Source organism: Telmatherina bonti (genome assembly GCF_933228915.1).
Source record: "Telmatherina bonti genome assembly, chromosome: 3".
NCBI classification, from domain to species: Eukaryota; Metazoa; Chordata; class Actinopteri; order Atheriniformes; family Telmatherinidae; genus Telmatherina; species Telmatherina bonti.
In genome coordinates, this window is record NC_136621.1 from 19,681,804 (window position 1) to 19,707,747 (window position 25,944).

General features: G+C 36.9%; 1 protein-coding gene across 1 annotated transcript in view; it reads right to left on the minus strand.

The window, feature by feature from the left end:
• Positions 1-446: 446 nt before the first annotated feature.
• The window catches only part of micu3a (mitochondrial calcium uptake family, member 3a), a gene marked incomplete at both ends in the record, with an annotated part of 33,780 nt that continues 8,282 nt past the window's right edge, over positions 447-25,944 (minus strand). The window contains 10 exons of the mRNA XM_079264462.1: positions 447-515; positions 1,808-1,965; positions 2,087-2,195; positions 3,352-3,523; positions 3,611-3,705; positions 12,660-12,755; positions 16,482-16,523; positions 17,675-17,746; positions 18,779-18,861; positions 20,434-20,481. Coding sequence (XP_079120588.1) covers positions 447-515; positions 1,808-1,965; positions 2,087-2,195; positions 3,352-3,523; positions 3,611-3,705; positions 12,660-12,755; positions 16,482-16,523; positions 17,675-17,746; positions 18,779-18,861; positions 20,434-20,481 — 944 coding nt within the window. The remainder of the gene's footprint in view (positions 516-1,807; positions 1,966-2,086; positions 2,196-3,351; positions 3,524-3,610; positions 3,706-12,659; positions 12,756-16,481; positions 16,524-17,674; positions 17,747-18,778; positions 18,862-20,433; positions 20,482-25,944) is intronic.

The window sequence follows — 25,944 nt, forward strand, 5'->3', positions numbered from 1 at the left end:
AACCTGATTAGTTCTGTACTCTACAGCTTCTCCTTGAGTGTCTTCCATAACTGGTGTACTTGTCTTCTGGCCTCAGCACGTACACAGCTGGAGAAGGAGGTGTGATGTTGGGCCTTCACCTGGTGAACACATAACCGAGGCAGTTCAGTTCAATAAATCTGTTCCTTTAATATTTAAACAGGAAATAACAATATTATATTGCACTGGACTATTTTGTTTTGTAGAGGCTGCCAGGAACTTGTCTGACTCTCTTAACTAGGAACAGAGTCTACACTTTCAACATGCTACATGTAAAAGTGACAGGTAAAAGAGGTCAAAGGGCACTTTTATACCACTTTCCATATAGAAAGAATATGTTGAAATTATAAATTAAAGATTAAACCAAGTCCAGTTGAAAATACATGTTGGAAAAAAAGACACTCATTGGTTTATTGTTGTAGGGATACTTATCTGCTTGCAAGCTCCTTCTTCAGACAGGATCTAAAGGAGGTGGCTCGCTCCATCGCTTTATACCCCTGAGATGTCCATGATGGGCATCATGACAGAAGAAAAACAAGGAAGCAGGAGGGGAAAAAAGACAAAAAGGGAGGAGAAAATTAAGAGACAGAATGAGTTAGTGTGAGGAGATTAATGTAAATTGAGAAGAAAATATTGGTCTATAAAGAAATTCAGTTTGCAGCCAAAGTAAAGAGTGAGAAGGACCTGGAAATACTGTTAAAAGGCAGAGACTGTTAAGCAAAGAAAACATCTAATAAAGCCTATAGATGTAAATAAAGAATACTCTGTAAGGATTACTGATGTGATATTTTGCAGCATATCAGGCAAAATCTGAACCTGTAGCCACATTTAATTTGCTTCAATTACTTTTGCTACTCTGTGGAAAGAAGAGTTCTGAAATGTGGCATCAAAATTCACCAGTGGAGGGCAGTGTGGCATTTTGTAGAGCACACCATGACGCCAGTCAGGGTGATCTTGTGATTTTGGTTTACAACTTTCTTTATTTGAGCGAATCATTGAAGCATTTTTTTCCCTTGGAAACTATCATTCACCATGACAAAGTAAGTAAGTAAGTTTATTTATAAAGAGTGGTTTATATTGTAAAAATCATCCAACTTAAACAAGTTTAACATTCTCTTGAACTTTCAATCTTTTGTCAGAACATATTTTTATTTTATTGACTGTAAGCTGAAAGCACAGATTTCCCTTGCTACTGTGTAGATTTGGAAGATGTTGAGTACTGCACCTCTGAATTTATTTCTCTTGTTTAATCCAATGATGACCAAATAATTTATTTACCTGAACAACTTGAGCCCATTTGAAGTGGCAGAGGAGAAAGAACAAATTAGCTGCTTTAAAGCCATTTTAGAAAAGAATGTAAACAACATTATCAAATGCGGTGTGGTTTTATTTTTAAATTATGACTCCAAAAAGCTATTGAAGAGATTGATGTTAGGTTGTTTTGCTGCTTTCTACATGAATCAATTTTACTGTTGTTGAAAGTTTATCCATATTAATAGTTTTATTTGATTCTTATTATACATTTTATTTGATTTTTTATTTGATCCTGATCTCAAATCTGTTAACAATGCTAAACCAAAGATACCAAACTCCAGTCCTAGAACTGACTGTTTAATGTAGGCTTGCTAGTGCGGACTTCACCTCTGACCTTTGTGAAGAGATGTATGTTCTTCAAAAGAAAATCAATAAAATCTCACTCTTTCTTCATTTCCTTGTAACTGTGGCTGCGATTGAACCTTTTTTAAAAGACACAAAAGCACTTTTTCTTTATTAACTGATAGTTCCTCACCCTGGCTCCCCTGTGTAGCCGGTCCTTCATGATGCCGATGAACTCCTTGTACGACAGCTGATCATCATGATCAACATCAAAGATTTTGAAGATCGTGTTAACGAGATGACGCGTTAGCTTGAGCCCTGTGGCCACATAAACTGCTCTTGCAAACTCATCTAATAGGAGAGAAGGCAGAAACTATTTTTATTATTCCGACTGCCAACTGAACATAAAACTAGAAGATAAAAACAAAAAAAACCTTCAGCGCTTGACACTGTTCTGACCCAATTTTACTACCTTGTCCAATGGAACGAGAAGCAAAGTTGTACATCTGCATGGCAATGGCAAAGTCCTCAAGGTTGTTGAGAAACTGGAAGAAGGATCTGAACTCATCAAAGGTGATTCCCTGAAACATAAAGAGAAGCCATATGTGAACCAGTCCAAAAGATGACAGAAGGGAAACGTACGGAAGAATATGTCATCCTCTGGAAAGATGCTTTAAAATGTAAATAATGACCATTTCAGGCTGTTGCAGACTGTGTGCAGACATTCCTTGAGGGAAATGTTTCCTGTTTTTTTGCAAAATGAGAAAACTCATGCCATTAATTCATTAACCAATAAATTTAATCAGACATTCCTATTAATGGTAAAGTCGTTAATGACAGATCTGCATGCACAATATGATAAAAACTTAAATGATTAAACTGCCTGCAAATTTTAATAATGTGAGAGTAGAATCAGATGCCATGCGTTTGTACATTGCAGATATGACAACAAAAAAAAAAGCCAGACCTGAGAGTTATTTTCTCTGTAAGATGCTGTGCATTCAGTAAAACAATTACTAAAATCCACATGAGCACAGTTAAAGCTTGTAAAGGCTGCATGATGTACCACATGCTTTCTGCTGTGAAAAGTTAAAACCTGGAACAGATAGTTTAATAAGTAATCCAAATAAAGCACCCAAAAATTGAAGCAAGTAAAGATATGCAGTACAATGGATTTCCAGGAGCAAATGCAGAAATAAACAAAGAAGATAGATGGTAAATTCATCGAAAAATAAAGAAAGGGGAAAAACTGACAGATTGTAACTGCAGGTTATGTATTTTATGAGGCAGACACAAACCTCCTGCTTCTTCCACAGCATGAAAAGAGAGGAGGGACAGAAATAGAGTTGGGTTTCATACAAACATGAGGATGACATGCCAAAGTAAAGCCATCTTGCTAAAATATCTACACAGACAGAGTTTTACAGTTTCACAGATACTGTATATGCATAAACGAGCGTTCTCATGCAGCTGTGAGAGCATTCGAATGTTAGATTTTTTTGTGAGGTCAAGTGAAGCAACGGAGCGCTCGAGTGTGGAAAGCCACAACAACCCCAGGAAGATCGGTGGGAAATTATAGGTGCTACAGATTGCTGGAAGGCAGAAGCACCCACAAAGGAGAGAAAATACACTGATGGTGCAAACAGCAGGATTATATCTAATAATATAGAAATAATACTAATCTGCTGAAATGCCCTCTTAGCCATGTAAAAATGTGATTGCACAAATGTGCTGTACCTTTTCATCAGGAATAGAGTGGCGTACATTCTCCAGGTACGCACTGATGTTCTCCACATTAGTGAAACGCAGCAGGATTTTGGCAAAGTCTTCCTCGCTGATGGTGGTCATTCCTTTGGAATAAGTGAGAAATTCAATTTCTAACACCTCTGTCTGGAGGTTATCCATAAACCTGAGAAGAGAAAAGTAGAAGAAGGTGATGAAGAAAAAAAAGACTTACTGTGAGATTAATACTGTGCTGTTAACAAATTTGAAGTACCTGTAGAAGTCATCAAAAGTAAGTTCTGCTTTTCCTTTCTTTCCAAAGAAATGGACCAACAGTGTGGTGTCAATTGTGATGTTCTCATCTGATCGCTATAAAAGATGGGGAGGGGGGTATAAGGAAGATGATTGATGATTAATCGAAAGAGACTGAATGGGGGAGAAGCAGTTGGCATGATTTATCCATCACTGATCCAACATGGTCACCACCAGGCCAGGCTAGCAGGAAGCAGCGTTCTGCTAAACAAGTGCGTAACATGCATCAGAACAGCGACAGGAAAATGTCAACAAAAGTTATCATTTCAAACATTCAACAGCCAGCATGACATCAAATGAACCACTCTAGGCTGCAAAATTATGTTAAGTATCAGTTTCAGTAAGATTAAGTTAGTACAGAAGACACTATGGGACACTATGGGTACAAGAGAGAAAGTTTTCTCTCTATTTTGGTTCTGACAATTAACATCACTTTCTCTTTTGTTATATAATGTAGGGCATGCAGTCTAGATTGGTCAGGAGTCTTGCTGCAGCAGCATTAAACAGACTCATGAACACAAGACGGGTGCTTAGATAGCAGCCCAAATAAAGATAGAGAGACACAATGAAAAACACAGTCATGCCTACATCCACTGAGTCAGCAGGAATGTACAAATGGAAAAGGTCAACACGCTAAACAACTAAAGTATGTCAAACAGACTTGTGGAAGAGTGATACCAACATGTAACAGAGAGCTGGGAAGACACACACACACACAAAGACACATTAAGGCCACAATATCCCATGCAATTCTCTGCAAATGCCACAAAAACACACCTGAACATAAAATCACATCAGAAATAGCAACATTGTCTACAAAATCCACAAAAGCACAGATGCAGAAAATCTTTGAGCTGGTTCCACCTTTTTCCGTCAACTGTCACCTTTGCTGCTTTGATGGTGTTTTCCTCTTTTTGTCCTCTTACCCCTCAAGTGTTTGGAGTGTGTGTTCACTTTAGCAGTCCTGATCATCTGAAACCCATCTAATAGCCATCAGGCTGTTAGTCCTGTTTGCTCGCTTTGTAATCTTCTTAATCCCTTTCAACAACATGGTGACACGGGTAAGTTTAGCCTAAATTCATTGTTTGTTGATACCAGATAATGTCTGTAAAGCTCAGAAAAAGGTGATTGAGCTTTTTAGTATCAGGACAAAAAGAGAGGACTTCAAAAGTCCATCTTCTTTTTTTTAATTTCTTGCTGCCCACCATGCCCCACCCAGCCAACCCCAGTGCCAAATCCTTGGCCATGCTGATAAGTATGCAGACATCAGATTGACTGAAATCTCATGTCATTTTAAGGAGGAAGAGCATTTAAGCAACTTTCATCATCATCATGAATATCATCATCACCACGATGCCATTCGTGGTTCTACCTCAAGAGTATAATCCTAAAATCCAATGTGGGACGAGAGGAAAATGTCAAACAAGATGGCACAGGTTTACAAACCCCCCAAAAAAGTAGTACTTGTTATGCTTGTTTGGTATGACAAAGTGTGTAATCATACAGTCAGAAATGATGGAATATTTATGACTTTTGTGATGAAAATTAATCTAATAACATGGATGAGGATCTCCTCTACTAAATGGTTGAACAAAATGCAATATCAGGGTATTTATATGAAAATGCTATTGTTCTTTCTAACTCCCATCAGGGCACAGAATAGGTTGCAAAAATGGGTTTTAGCTATCTGTGGAGCTTGATGACTTGTTTCAGCGCCATTTTCTCAGCCTCACTTACTGGAAAGTGTTTTTCTTAAGCCCCAGATTACGGACAAACATCATAAAAAACTTTTCCTCTTTTATCTTTAAACTGACGCATTACTGATGTCTTTATGACACACGAGTTACTTAGACAACTAGACAGTATCCAGGTGGTGTGGATAGGTGATGTTTTCTAAATTTGGAGGGATCAAATAATATTTTATGGGGTAGGGTTTAGGGCAAGCTGATGTCACCATCAGGCTCTAATGATACATTTAATGGCAACAGGCCACTCAGAATTTCTCATGTCTGACTTGGAAAACTCATAGAAAATGAATGTCACAAGCAATTGGATTTCATTTCTAAAACTACACCTTTTAAACCCCGCTTTGTAATTTCCAGTCAATGTAGCTCAGTTAAATTAACTGCATGACTAATTTTGGTTGTTGGCCGAAACAAAACGCTGGAGGCATTTAATTTTTTATTTATTTTTTTTTTTCGATCAAACAGAGGTAAAACATAACATGTTTAAGTTACGACTTCCCACTTCTGGAGTAAATTAAACGCACCATTACACTTGATTTACAAACCCACAAATTATGTCATCAAGTAAAGAACATGTTGCAGTAGACATGTGCACTTACTAATTTAACTAAGAACGGTAGATAAATATTAATCAGAACTGCTTCTTTTGCACATACTAAACCAAATAAAAAAAAGAGGTTTGATTTAATTATGCCATGATTTAACAAGTGGCACTGTTCTCCCTAGTACTATTTTTTTTTCTTTTAGACATAGCTTTATCATAACAAGTTTATCATTCCTGGAAGTGTGGCAGCAGCAATGTGAGCTCATCATGCCTGCAACAACGTAATGGTTACCACGCCCATGAGGCACGAGCCAACACCTGGTGCATGCATGTGTCTATTTGTGCATCCATGTGTGTTTGCGAGCTTCGGTTGTCTTTGATCATGAAGCTGAGGGTAAAAACAGTAATTATTGATGTAAACGCTAAACGTTCTTCCTCACCCTCCCTATCTGTGAGTAATGTTTCAGAGGAAGAGCTCATCGTCAGCCTTTAGTCAAGTCAGTCGGTCTGTCAGTCAGTCACACCTTCCAGGCGTAAAAACATCCAACCTTCCTTCCCCCTCTCACAACCTGTTCATTTTTCCACATGCACTCATGTTGCCCACCCTCACTTTTCCCCCCTTATCACCTTTTTGTTTTCTTCTCCTGCTCTGATTACTCTGATTTCCTTTCTCCTAATACTACCCGTCAGTACCTCCTTCACCTGACAAACAGAAGTGATTTGCGCTTTTTTTTTAACCCTTCCTCCCTCCCTCTCTGCCTTGTCAGTCAGTCCCTCCTTCTCCAGACAAAAGCAAAGAGGTATAATGGTGACTAATCTGTTGAGTAAACACATCTTTCTCTAAATACAACCTACTTCTTTCTTTTCCCTCTAAATTTACTTCCCAAACCTCTTTTCTTCTTGCTCACTTTGTTCCTCTGTCTGCTGACCTATATCATCTTCTTTTGGCCTCTGTCACCTGTTCATTGACTCCGATGATATCTCTTCTTATTTTTCTTGAGGCACAGTTTTTTTGTTTATTAGTTAACAGTCTTATACATTTTAAATCGATTTTTTAACCTTTTAGTTTCTTCTAGTCGTAAACCATTTGTAATTCTTCTCAATTTTGATTTTGCTCTTAATTTTTCCTGAGACCCTGTTCCCCACTGTCTGTTTTGTCTGTTCTGTCCAGCTGGATAGATGAAAGAGCGCTTAGTGTAAATACAAGGTCGGCCCCATTATGCTGCACTATCATTACCTCAACCTTAGCTTCCGCTGCCACCACAGCACACAGCCTGTCATTAGCCTGCTAACATGTTAGCACTGTTAGCTGTTGATAATCACTACAAGACTTCTTTTTCAATATTTGTTGTAAAAATATTATTTAGGTTTCAAAGAGCAACATGTCAAATGTGTTTCAAGTTTTGGACTGTTTGTTTCTGTTGATTAAAAAAAACAACTATGCAAAGAAATCATCAGCTCAACACTTTGGTCCAGAGGGACAGCTTTAGGCTAGCATTATCTTTTTGGCTAACATGTCTCAGCAATTTTCATGATTTAAAAAAATCTTCTTTACTTCTCATGAAATTGACTACAACCTATATATATTATATAATATTCTTGTTTTATGTCATCTAAGATGAACAAAAATGAGAAAAAAAAGACTTTAAAGGTTGGTCTTTAAGGGAAAAAAAACTCAGGAGGATAACATATATATATATATATATATATATATATATATATATATATATATATATATATATATATATATATATATATATATATATATATATATATATATATATATATATATATATTTACACACACATGCCATTATTTAGCCCACACCTACCAGCAACAGCATGGTAAAGTTAAACAGTCAACTCAACAGTCAAGCTTAACATTGCAACAAGTTGCAATTGCAATGTCAGTTCTTGCTAATAGACAAAGGGCTGCTCAGCATATATGACTAATTTGGGAGATATTGAGAATTTTGACTAAGAATTTTGGCAAGAAAAAAAACATCTGGACTTCAGTTCAAACCTCCTAGATTTTTTTTTTAATTTGCGTGATAGGCGATATTTTATTACAACATGAAAAATGAAACATTAATTTGTTTTTGAATGAGGAAACTGCACATACAGCAGATCATATAAATGTCTAATTTACAAAATGTGATGAAGTTTTACTTAATGCTGAGCTGAGACATTGAGATATTCTACTGTTACACTTTGAAAGACAGTGATAATGTTGAACTCTTAAATAAGACATGTTGGTAACTTTATTCTTCCAGTTCATATAAGTAATTTTATTCTTGTTTCAGAAGGCATCTAAGAAATTGGCGTAACCCCTGGTTAAGAGTAACAACTGCACACACACTGTGTGTAGACAGATTACATACGCTTATAACTGTTCTACATTGCTATAATGTTTACTTTTACAATTTAATGAATTGGAGTGAAACTGAAAGATAATTTTGGTTATCATGTGGTTCGAGGGGCTGACGAGGGTGACACATATATTGTTTTTAGGAGTGCACAACTTTGCTCTTCAAAACTATTTCTAAGCTCTATAAAACAGGACGCTTCAGTGAGGACTGTGAGGAGGCGATATATTACTTCTGAAGTGGCTGCAAATTTTATTAATATTTTATCTGGAACTCCTGCTCAGATTTTTCCTGCATCATGTGATTTTATCGTCGACCATTTTAACAACAAATTAAAGTTGGTAATTAACTCAGCAGCTCCAGTTAAAACAAAAATATTAAGAACTAAATTCAGAACACCATGGAGAAATGAGGAAATAAAAGAGTTAAAGAGAAGCTGCAGGAGAGCAGAGAGGAAATGGAGGAAAACAAAACTAACAATCCATCAGGATATTTTAAAGGAACAACTTAAAATTTATAATAACAAAATCAAACTAGAAAGAACACTATTTTTCAAACCTCATCACAGATAACAAAAATAATCAAAAATTTCTTTTTAAAACCACTGATATTTTAATGAACAATGATATTTAGTAACAAGTTCTCCATGCAGCCATGCAGCCATGAGACGCTGCATGTGAGGACTTTGCAGACCACTTCAGAAGTAAGATCAATGCTATTAGATCCAATCTTTTATCTCAGCATAATGTTGATCTTAATCGATCTGAAGCATTGTTTTTATCTGAGGAAACACTGGAGAGTTTTGTTCTGGTTGATTCACAGATGCTTGGTCGAGTTTTCTCCCAGCTAAATCCAAAAACCTGCCTTTTAGACCCAATTCCTACATCGCTTTTAAAAACTTTTTATGGTTTCTTTGAGTGTGAGCTTTTAGACATAGTAAACTACTCTCTTCAGATGGGTGTCTTCCCCTCTGCTTTTAAAACGGCGGTGGTAAGGCCCCTTCTGAAGAAGAGTGGCTTAGATCCAAACATGGTTGATAATTACCGACCTGTAACCAACTTACCGTTTTTAAGTAAAATAATAGAAAAAGTTGTTTTTACTCATTACACGAGTTTTTGAATAAACACAATATTTTAGAAAAATATCAATCTGGTTTTAGGACTAACCACAGTACGGAGACGGCCCTGTTAGTGACCTTAGATCTAGCCTGGACTCATTTCTTTAGAAACTTTCTGTACTTGTTCTACTGGATCTTTGTGCCGCATTCGATACAGTAGATCATCAGATTTTTTTAAACAGACTCAGAAGTCTGGTGGGCCTCTCAGGGATTGGTAAGTGATTTCATTCCTACCTCTCGGATTGACAATTTTTTGTAAGTATGGATACATGCTCCTCACGAACCTATGAAATAAAATGTGGGGTTCCCCAAGGATCAATTTTAGGCCCGTTACTTTTTAACCTGTATATGTTACCACTTGGGTACGTCATCAGGAGACACGGCGTTGATTTTCACAGCTATGCCGATGATACACAGCTTTACATCGCCGTGTCCCCTGATAACATTAAGAGCCACTTAATGTTCTTTTAAACTGTATTTCAGATATAAAGTCATGGATGGCAGCAAACCTTTTACAGCTCAACCAGGACAAAACTGAAGTTTTAATTATCAGTCCTGAAGGGACCGATAATTAAGAGAGAGATCCTTTTATCAAAATTACAAGATTTTAATCCCTCCCAGTGTGTGAGAAATTTGGGTGTTCTTCTTGACTCTGAGCTGGATTTTATTCCACACATAAAAATGTAACAAAAACAGGTTTTTATCATCTAAAAAATATTGCCAGAGTCTGCCCATTTCTCGCTCTTGCCAGCACAGTGTTGTGGTTCCTGCTCTGACCTGTGCTGCAGTGGGTGTGCCTGTTTCCCTGGCAATCAAGTCCACACCAGGTTCTCATCGGGTAATCAGCAGCAGCAGCAAGATAAAAGGCCAGCTCAGTTCACCAGTCATCGCCTGATTGTTGTGTCATCTGTGGTAACAGCTCTCGGCCATTGCAGCATTTCAGCTTAAGAATTTAAACTGCTTGTTTCACAACTGTCTGTTCTGTCACCAGTGCATGATTCTTGCCTGCCCGCCAACCTGCCTGCCTGCCCGTCAACCAGCCTGCCTGCCTGCCAACCTGCCTGCCTGGCCACCTACCATTCTACCCAGGAGAACAATAAACCTGTCCTAGTATCCACATCCAATCTGCACTTGGGTCCTTGTTTGTCCTACACTACAATACACAGAGGTGCTGATGCATGCTTTTATTTCCAGTAGATTAGATTACTGTCACACCCTTTTCTCTGGTCTTCCTAAAAAGTCTCTTTCCAGCCTACAATTACTACAGAATTCAGCAGCACGAGTTCTGACGAGGACCAGAGGGCAGGAACACGTTACACCAGTTTTAAAATCGTTGCATTGGCTTCCTGCGCACTTCAGGATTGATTTTAAGATTCTTTTACTTGTTTATAAATGTCTTAATGGTCTTGGGCCTTCTTATTTATCTGACCTTCTTTTTAATTATGAGCCTTTGCGGACCCTGAGATCAACTGGTACTGGCCTTTTAATGGTTCCTAAAGTCAGAACTAAGACTTAAGGTGAGACCTCTTTCCATTGTTATAGTCCCCGACTGTGGAACAGCCTGCCAGAGAGCCTCAGGGCCGCGGAGACTTGATGTTTTTAAGAAGAGGCTCAAGACACACCTTTTCAGCTTAGCATTTAACTGAATTTTATTTTACTTTATTTACTTATCGTAATTTACTTCATTTATTAATTCATTTATTTTTAAATTGTTTTATTAGATTTCTTATTTTTAATACATTATTGTGAAGTCCTTCTATGTATATATGTATCTTTTCTTTTATTATTGCTCTTATTTCTTACTGCTTCTTAAGGTTATTCATCTTGTGGTTTTAACTCCAGTGTTTTCTTTATGGGGATCCAGCATGCTGGGGGCCCTGCCTGTTTGGTCTGGGGGCTGTTGTCATGACGACCGCTGCTGTTTGGGTGGCGCGGGGTCCAGCACTGCAGCTTCACGTCTGCAGGGTGGCCCCTTTGCTGCCTGGGAGTTGTGCAGTTCCTGTGGCAGCGGCCCCTATGAGCATGCGGGGGACTGGCTCCTGGTGTGGATGGATCCCTAGGTATTGTTTCCTCACATCAGCACCAAGTCAGAATTTTTATCACTTACTTAATGTTTTTAGTTGTTTTATTAACCAGAATTCAGTTAAAAAGACAATATTCAGGGAATTATGTTTTTCGGGGAATGTGGGTGGGTGTGTGTAGGTGGGTGTGGGGGGGTTCTTTGCTCTATGTCCTTGTGTGAGTGTGTGGAAAGAGCTTGTGTCTATTATTTTTAAATGCCTTTTTATCCACCGTTTGTTTTAATCCTTATGACTTGATTTTATCCTGTAAAGCACTTTGTGTTGCCCGTGGCATGAAAAGTGCTCAAGAAATAGTTTGATTTGATGTGATTTGATTTGAAAAATGACAAATTTTGAGTGATTCAATGTGAGGATGCAGAGTTATAATATTAAATGCTGTATGTCCTCTTCACAACAAGTTTCACTACCGTAGCAGTGTTTTTCTATGAGACTAAACATGTCCAGTGTAAAAATGATAATGATCTGACAACAAGCCTCCGACACTTGTCACAACAATGAACATACACACACAAAGCAGTAGGATGAGACCAGATGGCAGAAAACCAATTGGAAAGAGAACAGGTTAGATGGAAGCAGATGCTATAATATCTGTACTTTATAATACAGAAAATCTATCAGAGCTGTCACAAAAATACACCAGACCAAAATAAAAAGAAAACTCCAAAATATCAACCAATGTGGACAAATATTAAGAAAAGAATGTACAGTACCTATTAGTTATCAATTACTATTACACATCAGTAAAAGTGAACACGACAAAATGTGGATGGAGATCATATTCAGATATTTGGAGGAAGCTCATATTATTTAATTGGAACTAACGTGTGAAAGAGGTAAAGTCAAATTTAGCAACAAATAAAAAGCATTTAAGGTACATCTAATGTGTATATTGATATTACCAGAATTATTTTTTCTGTCATTATGTTTGAAACATTTTAAAGAAAATTATTTTGGTAAATTTGAACTTTGCAAATTTTGCACAATATGATTAACGCCTTTGTATGTTAGGTAAAGCTTTCATCTTGAAGGTAAACTTCATTGGAGATATACTGGTTAAGTTCAATGTGGAGAAAATATAACTTAACTAGAAATAACTAAAGGCAGAAAAAGAAGGATGGAATAGGGATGGAGGAATGAGGGGACAGTTGGTTCTGTGTACCTCAGCCAGGTCAGAAAAGAGGACTTGACTGGCGCTTCGCCGCAAAACGTCCCAGTAACTCCGTGCCACAAACTCCTTACTGCCTTTTTTAAGTACCTGTAGGAGTGTTCAAGCAGGGCCAGGGTCAGTTCATCTCTAATCAGTCATTTTTGTTACTTGCAAACACATTAACCATGTTGTATTTTCTAAAGTCATATGAAATGTAGAAATATGTATGGATATTTGTTTATGGAATCGTAGACAAAAACATTCATGTGTAAAAACTACTGTATATTTTTGCATCGCTCTCATAACATCTGGCTCATTTTTCTCACTGGCATGAGAAACTTGATTATTTCTGTTGATTTAATAAGGAAACCAATAGGACAGGAAGTGTTGTCCAACATCCAAATCTAATGCATGGTAACCACCCAATCACTCCAATATCTGTTTGTAATCTTTAATTAATCCATAAATAATCCTTAATCTAAACACCTTCCACAAAAACATTTAAGTATTTAAGGGGACAAGGACTGATTTAAAACAATTTACCTCCTAGGTTAACAAACTAATCTGGTTTTCTTCAAAAAAAAAAACAAAAAAAAAACAACAAAAACACCACAGGCTATTGATGAGGGATCGACAATCAGACTAATACACTGCTTGGCCAAAACAAAAAGTCATCCTGAATGTTTGTGATTCACAATCACGTAATCGTCAGATGAAATGAAGTCAAATCAAAATAATTGTAGAACACAGTGATATGATGAATGAAAGAAAGAACACTTCCCCAGACACAATGCAATGGGAACTAAAAAGATTGGCACTATACAGCTGTAGCCATAAAAACTAATCGGTGAAGCTAACTACAGAATAGGGCTTTATTTTGATAGGGAGCATAAAGATTGAACTCTGGTGCAATAAAAGACCATGTGGTCAAATGAGTCCAGCTTTCCCCTATTCCAGAGCAATGAGAGTATCACAACTCTGCTAAGGTTGAAACCTTGTATTTGGCGGTGGTTTGTCTGTCTGTCTGACTGTTGATGTAGTTGGTCAAGTCTCGGTTAGGCAACATTATGTGTCCAGAGAATGAGGACAACTGACTTTTCCGAAGGCTATTCCACCATAGGTTTATTCATCTCTGATGGCATGGGCATATTCCGAGATGAGAAAGCCAGGATTCATCGGGCTTAATTTGTGGTTCAGGAAGCATGAAACATCATTTTCACACACAAATTGGCCACCATGAAGTCCATATCTGAAAGCTATTGAGAATCTCTGGGATGTGCAGGAGAAGGCTTTGCACAGTGATCGAACTCTCCCATCATTAATACAAGATCTTGGTGAAAAATCATTGCAACACTGGATGAAAATGCATTTTGTGACACTGCAGAAGCTTTTTGAAACATCACCAAAGCAAATATGCCATAATTAAAGCTAAAGGTGGTTTTAACAAAATGTGACCTTTTTGCTTTGGTGGCAACATTTTTTTTGGCCAAGCAGTGTGTAGTTGACTACAATTACTTTGTCCTTATGCTGGGTCAGTATTAAACAAAGGGGAGTCTTTGAATAAAATCTGAATGAAAATTGATCAGATGCAGTGATTCTCTTCAACAAATCCGCAAGTTCTTCACTGTAAAGAAATAATTACCCAAATAAAGCAGTATGGTTATACAAGCTCTTACTAGTGAAAATAAAAAAAAAAACAACAAGAAATGAGCTACGTCTGTTAGATGGTATTCTGGTGAAATAAAAGCAAAGCACACTGCTGAGCTCTGACCACCCACCTTGCCTTCTCTCTCTGGGGAGAATGCAGAGGCAGCCATTTTAACATGACCCTGCACCGCTTTTAACTTCACAGTGACAATGCCGCTATCCATCACAATGGTGACAGGACAGGGTGTGTGCGTGTACGTGCACATGTGTGTGTGTTTAAAAGAAAGGAACAGAGTACAAGCAGAAGCAAACAGAGCGAAGCGAAACTCAGTCCAGAACAAGACATTTGGTTGGTTCAGTAAATGGACTGCACACATCTCAGCATGTTCAGCCTGTCAGAAATATTTGTTTGTACATAAGACAGACAGAAATATATGATGGTTAAATCTCAGGTAAATGAAGAACTTTTACAATTTAATTTAAAAAGAAAATTAGCAAGGCTTTTCTTGTAATTATGCTGATTTAATGTCAGCCAGTTATGTCTGTGTTGTGAAAGTGATCTGGTTTTCCTTAAACATGAATTAATCAAGAATGTCTTCAAATATGAAAACAGAAAAAGCTAACTATTGATAACATAAGGACTCAGACACATGTCAACTGACTCATCAACAGAGGCTCATTTGAACAAACATCCCCCTAACAGGAGCAGACACATGTTACCAAACAAACATAAGTCTTAAATGGTCTGAACTGGACAGAGTCTGATTGTGTTTGGAGCTTCAGAGCATTTCAGGTCATTCTAAATCACATCAGTCTCTTTTTGCAAGTTAATCTCTTCTGACCCCTTAAATCTATAACTATTTCTCTGCCATTCTTTTGTCCATTCTCCCTGCAGCCTCCACCATCCCTCAATAAATCAATCAGCTGAACTGACAGATGGACACCCATCTCAAATCTTTCTCTGTCACTCTGTCTTCACATACATCCTTTCAAGGACTCAACAGAGTATATTTTTTACTGATGGCAGAGTATCAGGTGGACTGGGTTAGGGTTAACGCTTTTTCAATGACCTGGTCAATGACTACAAGAATTCACAGATCTAAAACAGATCAAGAAATTATAGATATATCAAAACTATTTTAATTTAAGGTAAGGATTACTTCTCTTTAAAAAAAAACAAAAAAAAAAAAAAAAAAAACGTTTTACTTGAATAACTGGTATTAATCATCTGCCGAATTACTTGGAGAGCCTTGCTGCTTGAGAATGACCATATTCTATGAACCTGCCCATCACACTATCCTGTATCTCCTTGAAAATTTTTTGTTGCATGAAAAATACATAAATTTGATGGATGACAAGTTTTTTTAATGATTTAATTAATTATTAATCTATTTCCTCCAGTGGTTTATCACTAATAAACACAGTTTGAATAAAAATCCAGTTCAAGAGCAACTTTACTGTGACTGTAAAAGAGGCAAGTCCTTTAAAAACCTTGTTATTATCCTTTAAATCTCTTTTTTCCAGAATAATGGCAAAATGATTTGGCAGTCCTCTAAAGTCTGGTTCTTCCAGCAGATACTCCTGTGAGAGTAGGAATTGCTGCAAACTCATTCAGGGTAATAGAATGACAGCTCATGTTGACCATCCTGACAGCTAGAAAATCACAGTGTTTTCTGCAATGGGACAAACTATTCTATGTATTAATAAGTCTGACATGAAAAGTCTTTCGTGTGGTGCTTTCATACAAACATAAAAGCTACAAAAGACACCTGAGCGAGGAAACTCAAGTTTCTCAGACTTCGTTAACTTGTAAACTTTAAAGGTCCTGTGGGCTGATTGTCTGGAATATGTGAGGCTTATAACAGATAGTCGAGTGTTTTACAAACAGATAGTGAAATTATACCTGTCAGCCAGCTCTTCACAAGAAAGAAAATACTGGTATGTGCAACACATATCCTAAGAAAATGTTTATTTGATTGAGAAATGGTTTAACATTATGCAATATTATAATGTTAGATTACTCCCATTTGTGTTTGCTGTCCTGATACACATCACAGCTGAACTGTTAAGCATTAAGACACCAAGCTGACAGACAAAGCCAGTTCCCTGTTTGGTTGTACATCCTATTTATTGCTCTTTCTAAAGAGCAGGAAAGCAGACCAAGGTGTTATGGTTTTGGATACATACGCTGTTCATGGGAGCAATCTGATATCCATACAGCTGCATACTCTAACACACAGAGAGAGACATTAGGAAGAGAAAGAAAAGGACAGAGCATGCAGTCAGAGAGGAGAAGGAAAAGGAGGAGAGAGGGTAAAAGACATGTTAGTACATGCAAGGAAAGAGGATGTGTCATTTCCTACACATCTGCAATTACATTTTAGAATGCACACTTTGCAAAATCGCACTTCACCGAGAGGATGCAGGGGAAGGAAACAGAAGCTTTCTCTCATCCAGATGTACACATGTAACTGTAACTGCTAGTAGCATCTCTGAACTGAATAAGAGTAACATTTGTTCAGCTCTTGCCGTTTTATTATTCTATATAATGCCATTTTATTATTCTATATGATTCAACTACAAGATAATACAAGGCCTTAATGATGTCATTTGATAAAAACATTACAAATCTATGTATGCAAAATAGAAAAATTTCAATTGATCCAAAGCACCACTTTGATAAAACAGCATAACAATATCTAAGATAACCTGACTTTGTTCTATAGTTAACTTGTTGGTGGTTATAGGTTTAAATGTAGGCTAAATTGATTATTATATTAAGGCCATACTTTGGCAGTCATCAAGATGCTGTATGATATAAGTGACAGAGCAAAAGTGGCCAGTTGTTTCTAAAATATAATCACAGAGGAGCGTAGAAAGACACATTTTAAAAAGCGCATCAAATATAACAAGGACAATGTAGGGAAAACTGTCACATTGATGGCAACAAAAGAGTTACCACATCGGCAAAAACTGTTTTAATGAGACACAGCATGCACTCAAAATCAGTCATTTTGTTGACTTTCATGCCTGTTGAGCTACAAATACAACATAGTCATTTGTAACACATCCACATGTACAGTGGAACACAACACTTCTCTGTCAGTGACTATTAAAGAAAATGTTGTGTAGAGGATGTACTAAAATGCTGTTTGGGAAGTCACGTTACAATAGGAAATCATTTTTGCTGTTTTAGCCACCTCAATAAAACCAGAAAGTTTTGGATATCTGTATATCAAGTTTACCCCATCAGTCAAAGCAGTATTATCAAAATCTACATCTATACAGATATGGTTCTTTCATTATTGGTTGTATTAAGGTGATAAGCCATAAATGAAAACCAAAATAAACCTTTTATCCTCGGTAACCAGATTTCTTACCAACTGTGCTGACTTTTCAGCATCTCCTTTCCTTCCTTTTTTCTCATTTTTCTTCCTGAAGATCTCCTGAAGCTGAAATGACAGATAGGACGAAGCTCTCACTGAAAAATCAAAGCGCTGTTCGAAGTCTAACGCTCTCATGTGCAAACATTCTCTGAGTTCATAAAGTCATTCATATGAAGTCATTCATGCAGGTGGTCTTTCTGTGAAGTATTTTGAGTATCAGTCCTCTGGCAACACCATTTAAAGTGTTGGTTTTTTAGTTGGACTCATTGATTTATGTTCACAGATATTAAAAAGCAGATCAATGCTGAATCCAGCGTGACAGAAAACTGCAGCTGCACTGCAGTCAGTATCGGGCATGTGGGTGTTGTTTAGTCTTTAGTGGTTTGTTTTCAGTGCAATGGACAAGTGAAAATTTCAGCTATTTCAAACTTCATACATGTAAGTGTTTATTTTTTTTTCTGAGGTTTTTTTTAAATAAATATTCCCCTTATCTAATTATTACTGTCACTTGTTTGGAGAACAAGCAGAAAAATTAATGTCTATTTCCAAAGAGTCAATGTGGGAATTTCTTTCTGTTCAACACCTGCCTGCTCCCACAGGATTTAAAATCATTACAACTCCCTCCTGCTGAAAGTGCCATCCCACTCCCACCCACCTCCACACAGATTCTGATCCCTTCCTGCCTGCAGCAGTGTTTTCAGTTGGAAATCTGTCCTTCCCATCCAGCAGAGAGAGTAATTCATACAATGCCCTCTAAAAATGCTACAATTATACCACTTGGCTGTTTACAACATGAACTAAAGGGGGGGGGGGGGGGGGGGGGGGGGGGGCAATCTGCTTCTTCAGATGGTTTACATGTAAGTAAAAAGCTTCCCCTTAAAGCACGACAGGGATCCTAACTATGTTTATCAGATGTAATAATCTAATTTAATCTTTTTTTTTTTTATCTTTTGTCCCATTACAATCACAGATGATCCTCTCACACATCTTAAAATATCAAATATCCTAAATAGCATGTTGTTCTTGTGATAGGCGCAGTGTATTTTTAATATTAATATGTAAATTCAGATGGCTCTTCTCTCAGTATAAGCAACTCACCACCAGGAACTCCCTCTTGTCCACCATCTGGTTGCCGTCTGCATCAAACATATTGAAAGCAATCTTAAAGCCAGCATGAGGCTCTGCAGAACAGATAGGAGAACACATTGGGTGTGAGTGTGTGTTTATGTTTATTGAAGGTAATTTTAAAGCCATAAATAGCAAGAGAAGAGGTGGCACACAGCTTAGATATGAGGGAAAAGGAGTGAGACAATAAGTCCATGTAGACTGTAAGCTTCAGTTAAAATCTAGATTTTTATCTTGTGTTCTTGTTGGTGATCAGACAGTTGTTTATCTTAAAATTAGATAAAGTTATGATTCATACCTGTTTATCTTCAACATATCACAAAAATCACAGCATGTAAAAGAATTGTGTTATACTGAACTGTCCTTCAATATCACTTGATTATCAGATTAAAGAATAATCAACAAACCAGAATTGCACAAATTGTTTTACTATGTAAGGAGCTTGTCTGCATTTGTCATTTTTTTTCATAATTTTTTCTTTACCATCCCCTGAAACCTCTGATTTGTCTTTATTTTTGGCTAATTTAACACCTTTTTTCAATGATCATACACTTGAATAATATTAAGTATGTTCTTTCCATGTATCATAAGAGCTCTTACCAGTCAGGGAAAGGACAAAGAACTTCAGAGGGTGTTCTGGTGAGTTTGGTAACGGGTCGTTAGCAACAGATCATTTGGGCCCTGTAGGTTTTTGGGTTGGGTCTTTGTGAATTGGGTTTGCTTCCCACAGATCACATCACACTGGCTTCTGGGGAGTTTAGAGGTGAACACCTTGGGCTCTCTGACATCTTCTTGTTTTTGAGGGGCCCTATACTGTCCTGCTGGGGGAGGCTGCCACTGTTAGGGAATGCTGTTGCCATATAGGGGGGTTGACTGGTTTAGAAAAATGTTTAGGTAGGTGGCAAGTGTCAATGTTAGATCCAAGTGAATGCCAGGATAAAGCTTTTTCAGGCAGAACATTGCATTGTAATATGATGAACAGCATGCCCTCCTCCAAACTTCATCAATGGGACTGCACTTTCACTTTTGGTGCCCTAGCCGAGCTTATGCAAAAAAATAAAAAATAAAAAAATAAAAATACTGGCCCACATCTGAGCTGAACACATTAATCTTGTTCTACACACCCTAATTTGCTTCAGGAATTCATCAGTAAAATATACTTCAATGCCCAAAATTGTGCTATGAAATTAAGGTGCTAAAACCAATTCAGTGTGCATGAGATGAGACTAAATAAGCATAAAAAAAAGACACATAAACACTATAAACTTAAATGTATTTTCTTTAACTTATTGTTTAATACAGATAGTGTAACCTCCTATGTAGTTCATGTTTTATCAGTTTAATTTCATTTGTTAATATACATACACTTTGCATATCAAGCCTGCAACTCCAAAACTTATTGGGATGGTAAAGTTTTTAACTTTGATGTTGCCAGTTCTTCTCACAACACTTTGAAGATATTGTTGCATTTAGGACACCAAGCAATAGTTACTAATGGCATTTATTAAGTTATTTGTTCCTTTTTTGACATACCATCTAATTTACCCATATATATATATATGAACAAATTATTTCAAACATGTAGAGGCTGAATAAAATGAGCATGTGCAAAGACTGAATTGACTCACTTGTCAGGATGCAAAGCAGGAACAGGTACTCTGTGTAAGAGATGATGCCTGGAGGTGGGAAAAAAAGTGTTTACAGATGTTCAAAGCCCACGGGCCTCTTGAGCCTTACATAGTCAAACACACTAACACACATAATCCTCCCTTTCATGAAGATAGCATCTTAAAATTTGTCTTCGCTGGGATGAGCTGCCAATGACCATTTGACCACACACTGTCTTTTCTTCCTCACCAGAAGTGTCCAGAGTAAAGACACAGGTTAGTGTGTGTGTGTGTGTGTGTGTGTGTGTGTAAGTCTGTGTTTGGATAAGCAAGTGAAAAATGTTTTAGGAGGTCATCCTTTCTTGCCTCTGGCACATTTAGAATGGCTCTCACTCCAGTTTGGCTCTCTTTACTGAATTTTTCAGTTTCTGTCTGATTGCTCAGATAGTTCAGGGTGACTCGCTTGAGTGTTACGGAGGACTGCTTTCCCATTGGTGTGTATGTGTGCATGAGTGTGTGTGAAGGTGAACATGACACCACTTTGAGCCACTGTGAGTCCAGTGTTTTGGTGATGCTTGGCTGCTTTGTGTTGGGGAGCTGGTTTGGAACTTAATTCTCTTTTACCAATGTAGCTTGAGCACCACAAAGATCAGAAAATACACTCTAAAGCTACTCAAGTTTCTTCTTAGAGTCTGTGTGTTTACACTCCCATGCTTTTAGTGACACACTAATTAATCTAGGGTGGTTAAATGTTAATCTCCTGACAGCATTTATTTTGGAGAACACAAAAAAAAGTTGTTACATGACTCAAGATTTCTTTATTTTATTTACTCTAAAACCATTATGCTGTGGGGTTTTACTTTTTTATTTATTTATTCATTTTGTCTGACTAAAAGTGCACCAATCAATGTCATCTATGGTATCAACATTAGGGTACAGACAAGAGTTCAAGGAGACATTGAGAAAAAAGAACAATCATTTCTCATAAAAGAAACAGCTAAAATTGCTGCTTTATTAAAAGTCCCACAGAGCTTATCTTCCCACTCTTGTTTAGTTACTTAAAAGACTTTAAAAACTTTAAAAGTTCAGTGTCAAATGAGTTACGACAGCAAACTGTCTGTGATCTTTTAAAGATATACCAAACTGCACAAAGCAGTGGAAACCTACTGTTCTCAGGTCTGAAAGTGGAGCCTATTTAAAAGTACCAAAGGGTTTGCATCAGTGTTTTGCATCAGTGTTTGGCAAACTTTGCATGGTTATGTTATAGCATTTTGTTGCCACTTGAGGGCAAGCTCACACATACGTGGAACAATCTTAGATGTGGGTTTCTCTTTGTTCAGCTTGAGAACTGTTGTTGGTCAATTAGTTTTGCTTGCGGTGATAATAAAAGAATTATTGTGTGTACATACACACACACACACACACATATACATATATGTATGTGTATATATATATATATATATATATATATATATATATATATATGTACATATATATATATATATATACATATATATATATATATATATATGTACATATATATATATATATATATATATATGTACATATATATATATATATATATATATATATATATATATATATATATATATATATATATATGTACATATATATATATATATATATATATATATATATATATATATATATATATATATATATATATATATATATATATATATATATATATATATATATATATATATATAGTTTGGAAATAAAAAAAAAATCCAGTGTGACTACTGTCTGTGCTTGCTCCCATTGTTTCTTTGCACATTAGGTTGCAGGGCACTGCTCACTATGTGTCTTAGCCATGGTTTAAGTCACATAAATCTTCTACTCTGTGCAGAGCGAGATCAAAAAAATGTATGTTTGTGTTACTTTAAACGAGTCATAAGTTACACAGGATTAACCTCCTCTAATGGCAAGAAGAGGTCAGTACCTGTGGTTGCAAAAAGAAGACTCACAGTGAAGAAAACTATGAGGAACTGATCTCTTTCTCACTAATTATAATTAAGTAGGCATATTTCTCACTAATTATAATTAAGTAGGCATATTTTAATTTTGTATATATCATAATTTAGTGTACAAAAGACATTAAAGTTGATTATGCCATCGAATGCAAATACCTTGTAATTACTAAGAAGGTCCCTTTGGGCGTGCATAGTTTCTGCATTTCTCAGTTAGATAGCATCTCATAACATCTGGTTTAAAAAAACAAGAAGTCCAGATGGGCAAAATTGTAATCTGTAGACTTTACAGTTGTGCCTCTAAGACCAGTGACATCTTGTGTTTGTATCTGTCTTCTTTTACAACTTGCCTACACTACCTAAACTACCAAAGTCACTATACAAAGGAGAATTACATATTATTATGGAAAGCCAAACCAAAGTGTTTGAAATAATAATGTATTATTCAAGAGGTCTATGTCAGTTTCTGAAAAGACTTTTATAAAGGTCCAAAGTGAAGCATAAAGACCTTTGAAATAATAGGCAATTTTACTAAAACAAAAGACGTTTGGGTTAAATATCATTTATAACATTCAAATAAAAAGTTAATGTAATTATAATAAAAAGAACCTTGGCATACTCTAGAAATAAGCAAGACAAAATATTTGTCAAAATTAGAAATTAAAATCTACATTTACAACACAGATCAGTCTGACAGCTGACGGCATAAATCTGCTCTGAACTGCAATCTCATATAAATGTTCTGTCTATAATATCAGTAATCCCCATCTATGTAAATTCATCACGCATTACAGTATAAGTAAACTATTCTGTTTTGATACATATATACACACACACAAACACAATTTACGTGAATGACAGGCATAGTTTACAGAAAAAACTGAAGAAATTTAAAATTATGAGTAAATATAAGTGTTTTTTCCGTTTTCTGCTTCCATTTAATTTATACAATCAATTACATTACATCCATTCTTGAATTCATCTACATCCCTCCACTCATTAAATTTATCTCTCTCTTTTTACTTCCCTGACTCATTATTCTCTTCTTTTCTCTCTCCATTTCCCTGATAAAAGAGGGGAAGATGGCAGTCCTCTTGGGTTCTTGTCCCTACAGACTAATTCAAACCCACACATAAGATACAAACTGAACATACTTCTGCAGTTATAAGAGGGGATGTATCACGCATGGTGTTCTATATTTAGCGTCTCCAAGTGTGTGAGTGTGTTTGTGTGTATGTGTTGATTGGTGTAATTATCACTATGGGGATTCAGTCCCTGGCTGTGTGATTACTCTGTTACATATTCCTGCAGCAAATGCTTAATTAGGGTAAGCTCATCTCCCATTTTTTTCTCTCTAACTTTCTCCCTTCAGTGTAATATAAACTGGGAAGAAGAGAGTTTTTTTCCCTCCTTTATTCGCTTTTTTTTTTTTTTTTTTTTAGCAGGTTGTTTGGCTGCAGGGAGGGACAGCATGACATCAATCCTGGATTAGAGACACCTACAGTGACACAGAAACTCAAAAGCACAGTTTAATCACATATCAAATGGCAAGCCCTGGTAAACATGCATGTAATTACAATCTTAAAATCTGCAAAAATCATGTAAGATATTCAGAATAAACTGAAATATTCTGTCCTAACCTTAGCATGAGATGCAATTGTAGATTACTTAAGGTGGAACAATACACATATCAGAAACATTTCTAAAAGCTTCAAATCCCTGGGTCACTTAACTTGTTATGTGTTCATATTGACTGTTATTCACTCTGGAGACTGTCTTGTAAAAATCAACCCTAAAGTGAAATAACACAAATATCCAATCGCTTGCAGTCAGGTGAAAGTGAATGTAAAATGTTCTCACTCTTGACTCGTTCCCACTCCAAAAATGTGTTTCAGCGGGACCTTAACAATCTCTTCAAGGCCAAAACGTTTTCTTTTTTTTTAAATCTGAGCAAGATAGTTATGATTCCTAACCTTAACCATGTAGTCACTTTAGTTTAAGTCAAGGAGGGAGCAAACCATGAGTGAAACTTATAGGAAACAAATGAAAAGGAGGAAATTGAAGAGAACACAGGAGCTGGATCACAAGTCTCCTATTTTAAGTCTCTTAAGATATTTCTTTCAGCTGTCAGAGCATGACTTGTTGCCACTCAGATGACAAACAGAGAACAGTGCTTATGAGCTCTGAAGTGTGCATTTGTCTTGTAGGTTTGCCTTCTATGACTCTTTGGCTGTGGTCACTGCATGCACTAATCATGGGGACGGCTGCTTCTTGCTTGGCCTGCCCTGTTGGGGCTTCCGGCGAACACAGGTGCCGACTACCGCCAGTGGCTCACCTTCTGGTAGGAAGTTTGCTTTCCTCTGGACTTACTTCCCCAGAGCCCTCTCTTCCTCTGCTCTCAAACATACACACATACACATGGAAGGTGTTGGGAAGCATGGATGTCATGCAGAGTGTGGTGGAGGGAGCCATGTAAGTGACCTTATTTGCAACACCCAGTAGCAGTTCAGTGTGTGTGTGTGTGTCCGTGCCTGGGCATGTTACCATGGAGATAAATTAGTTTAAGGTAACTGCTTGTGCGTCCATTTCTAGACTTTATAGAATAAAATAAGATGGTCTGCAATTCATTGACTTTTTATTTTACTGAAATCCTTTTTGTTTTACTTCACAGATCAGTGATGTAATATTTCATTACAAATCTAATTTCCTTTAGTGCATTCAGTAAAAACCTGCTTGAAGTTAGATCTGAAGAGGGGAAAGGGGGGTGCAGTTCTCCCAGGAAAGCGATCTAATTTACATGAGAACACTTAGATGATGAGTCGCGTGGGAGTTCAGACTTATGAGATTTTTTGTAGCTTCTAGTAGCTTGTATCAGCACACCATGACCTTGTCATAACTTCCTTTATCCTGTTAGTGAATTTACAGTATGACATCTTCCTGCTGCAGACAGCACGTGTCTGCACGGTGTATGCCCCAAGTATTTACATGGTAAATCAAGAAATTGGAAAGTATAGTAATAAGCAGTGATGTTCAAATGCAGTAACAAGTAATTCCATTACAATTTACAAAAGTAACGAGTAAGGAATAACAAATGACTTTTTCTAAGTAGTGACCCCCAACCCTGACTTAAACATTAAACCATGTGAATCATTAACAACACACAAACAACTTCTGGGGGGCCCATGGCCGCAGTGGGGTCTGGCCCCTTCTCGGTGCATGGTTGTCCTTGTGATGTGGTAGCTGGGATAAATGCTCTGTGAGGCTTCTGATCACAAGAGCTTGTCTCTGACTTTTACACTGACACAATCACTTATGCATGATCACACTCTTTTTTTTTTAACACTCTTTACTCTGTATTGTCTGCATGCTGACATAGTCCACAGTCTATATGTTGTATTGTGAGTTTAAGTACAAACAGCTTTTTATATTAATAGCTACTTTCAGTTGGTTTATCTCTGTGTGTGTGTGTGTGCGTGTGTGTGCTTCTAGTACTTTGGTTTTAGTTGTTTAGTTGTGGTTTTCATCTATTTTTGGTGCTAAA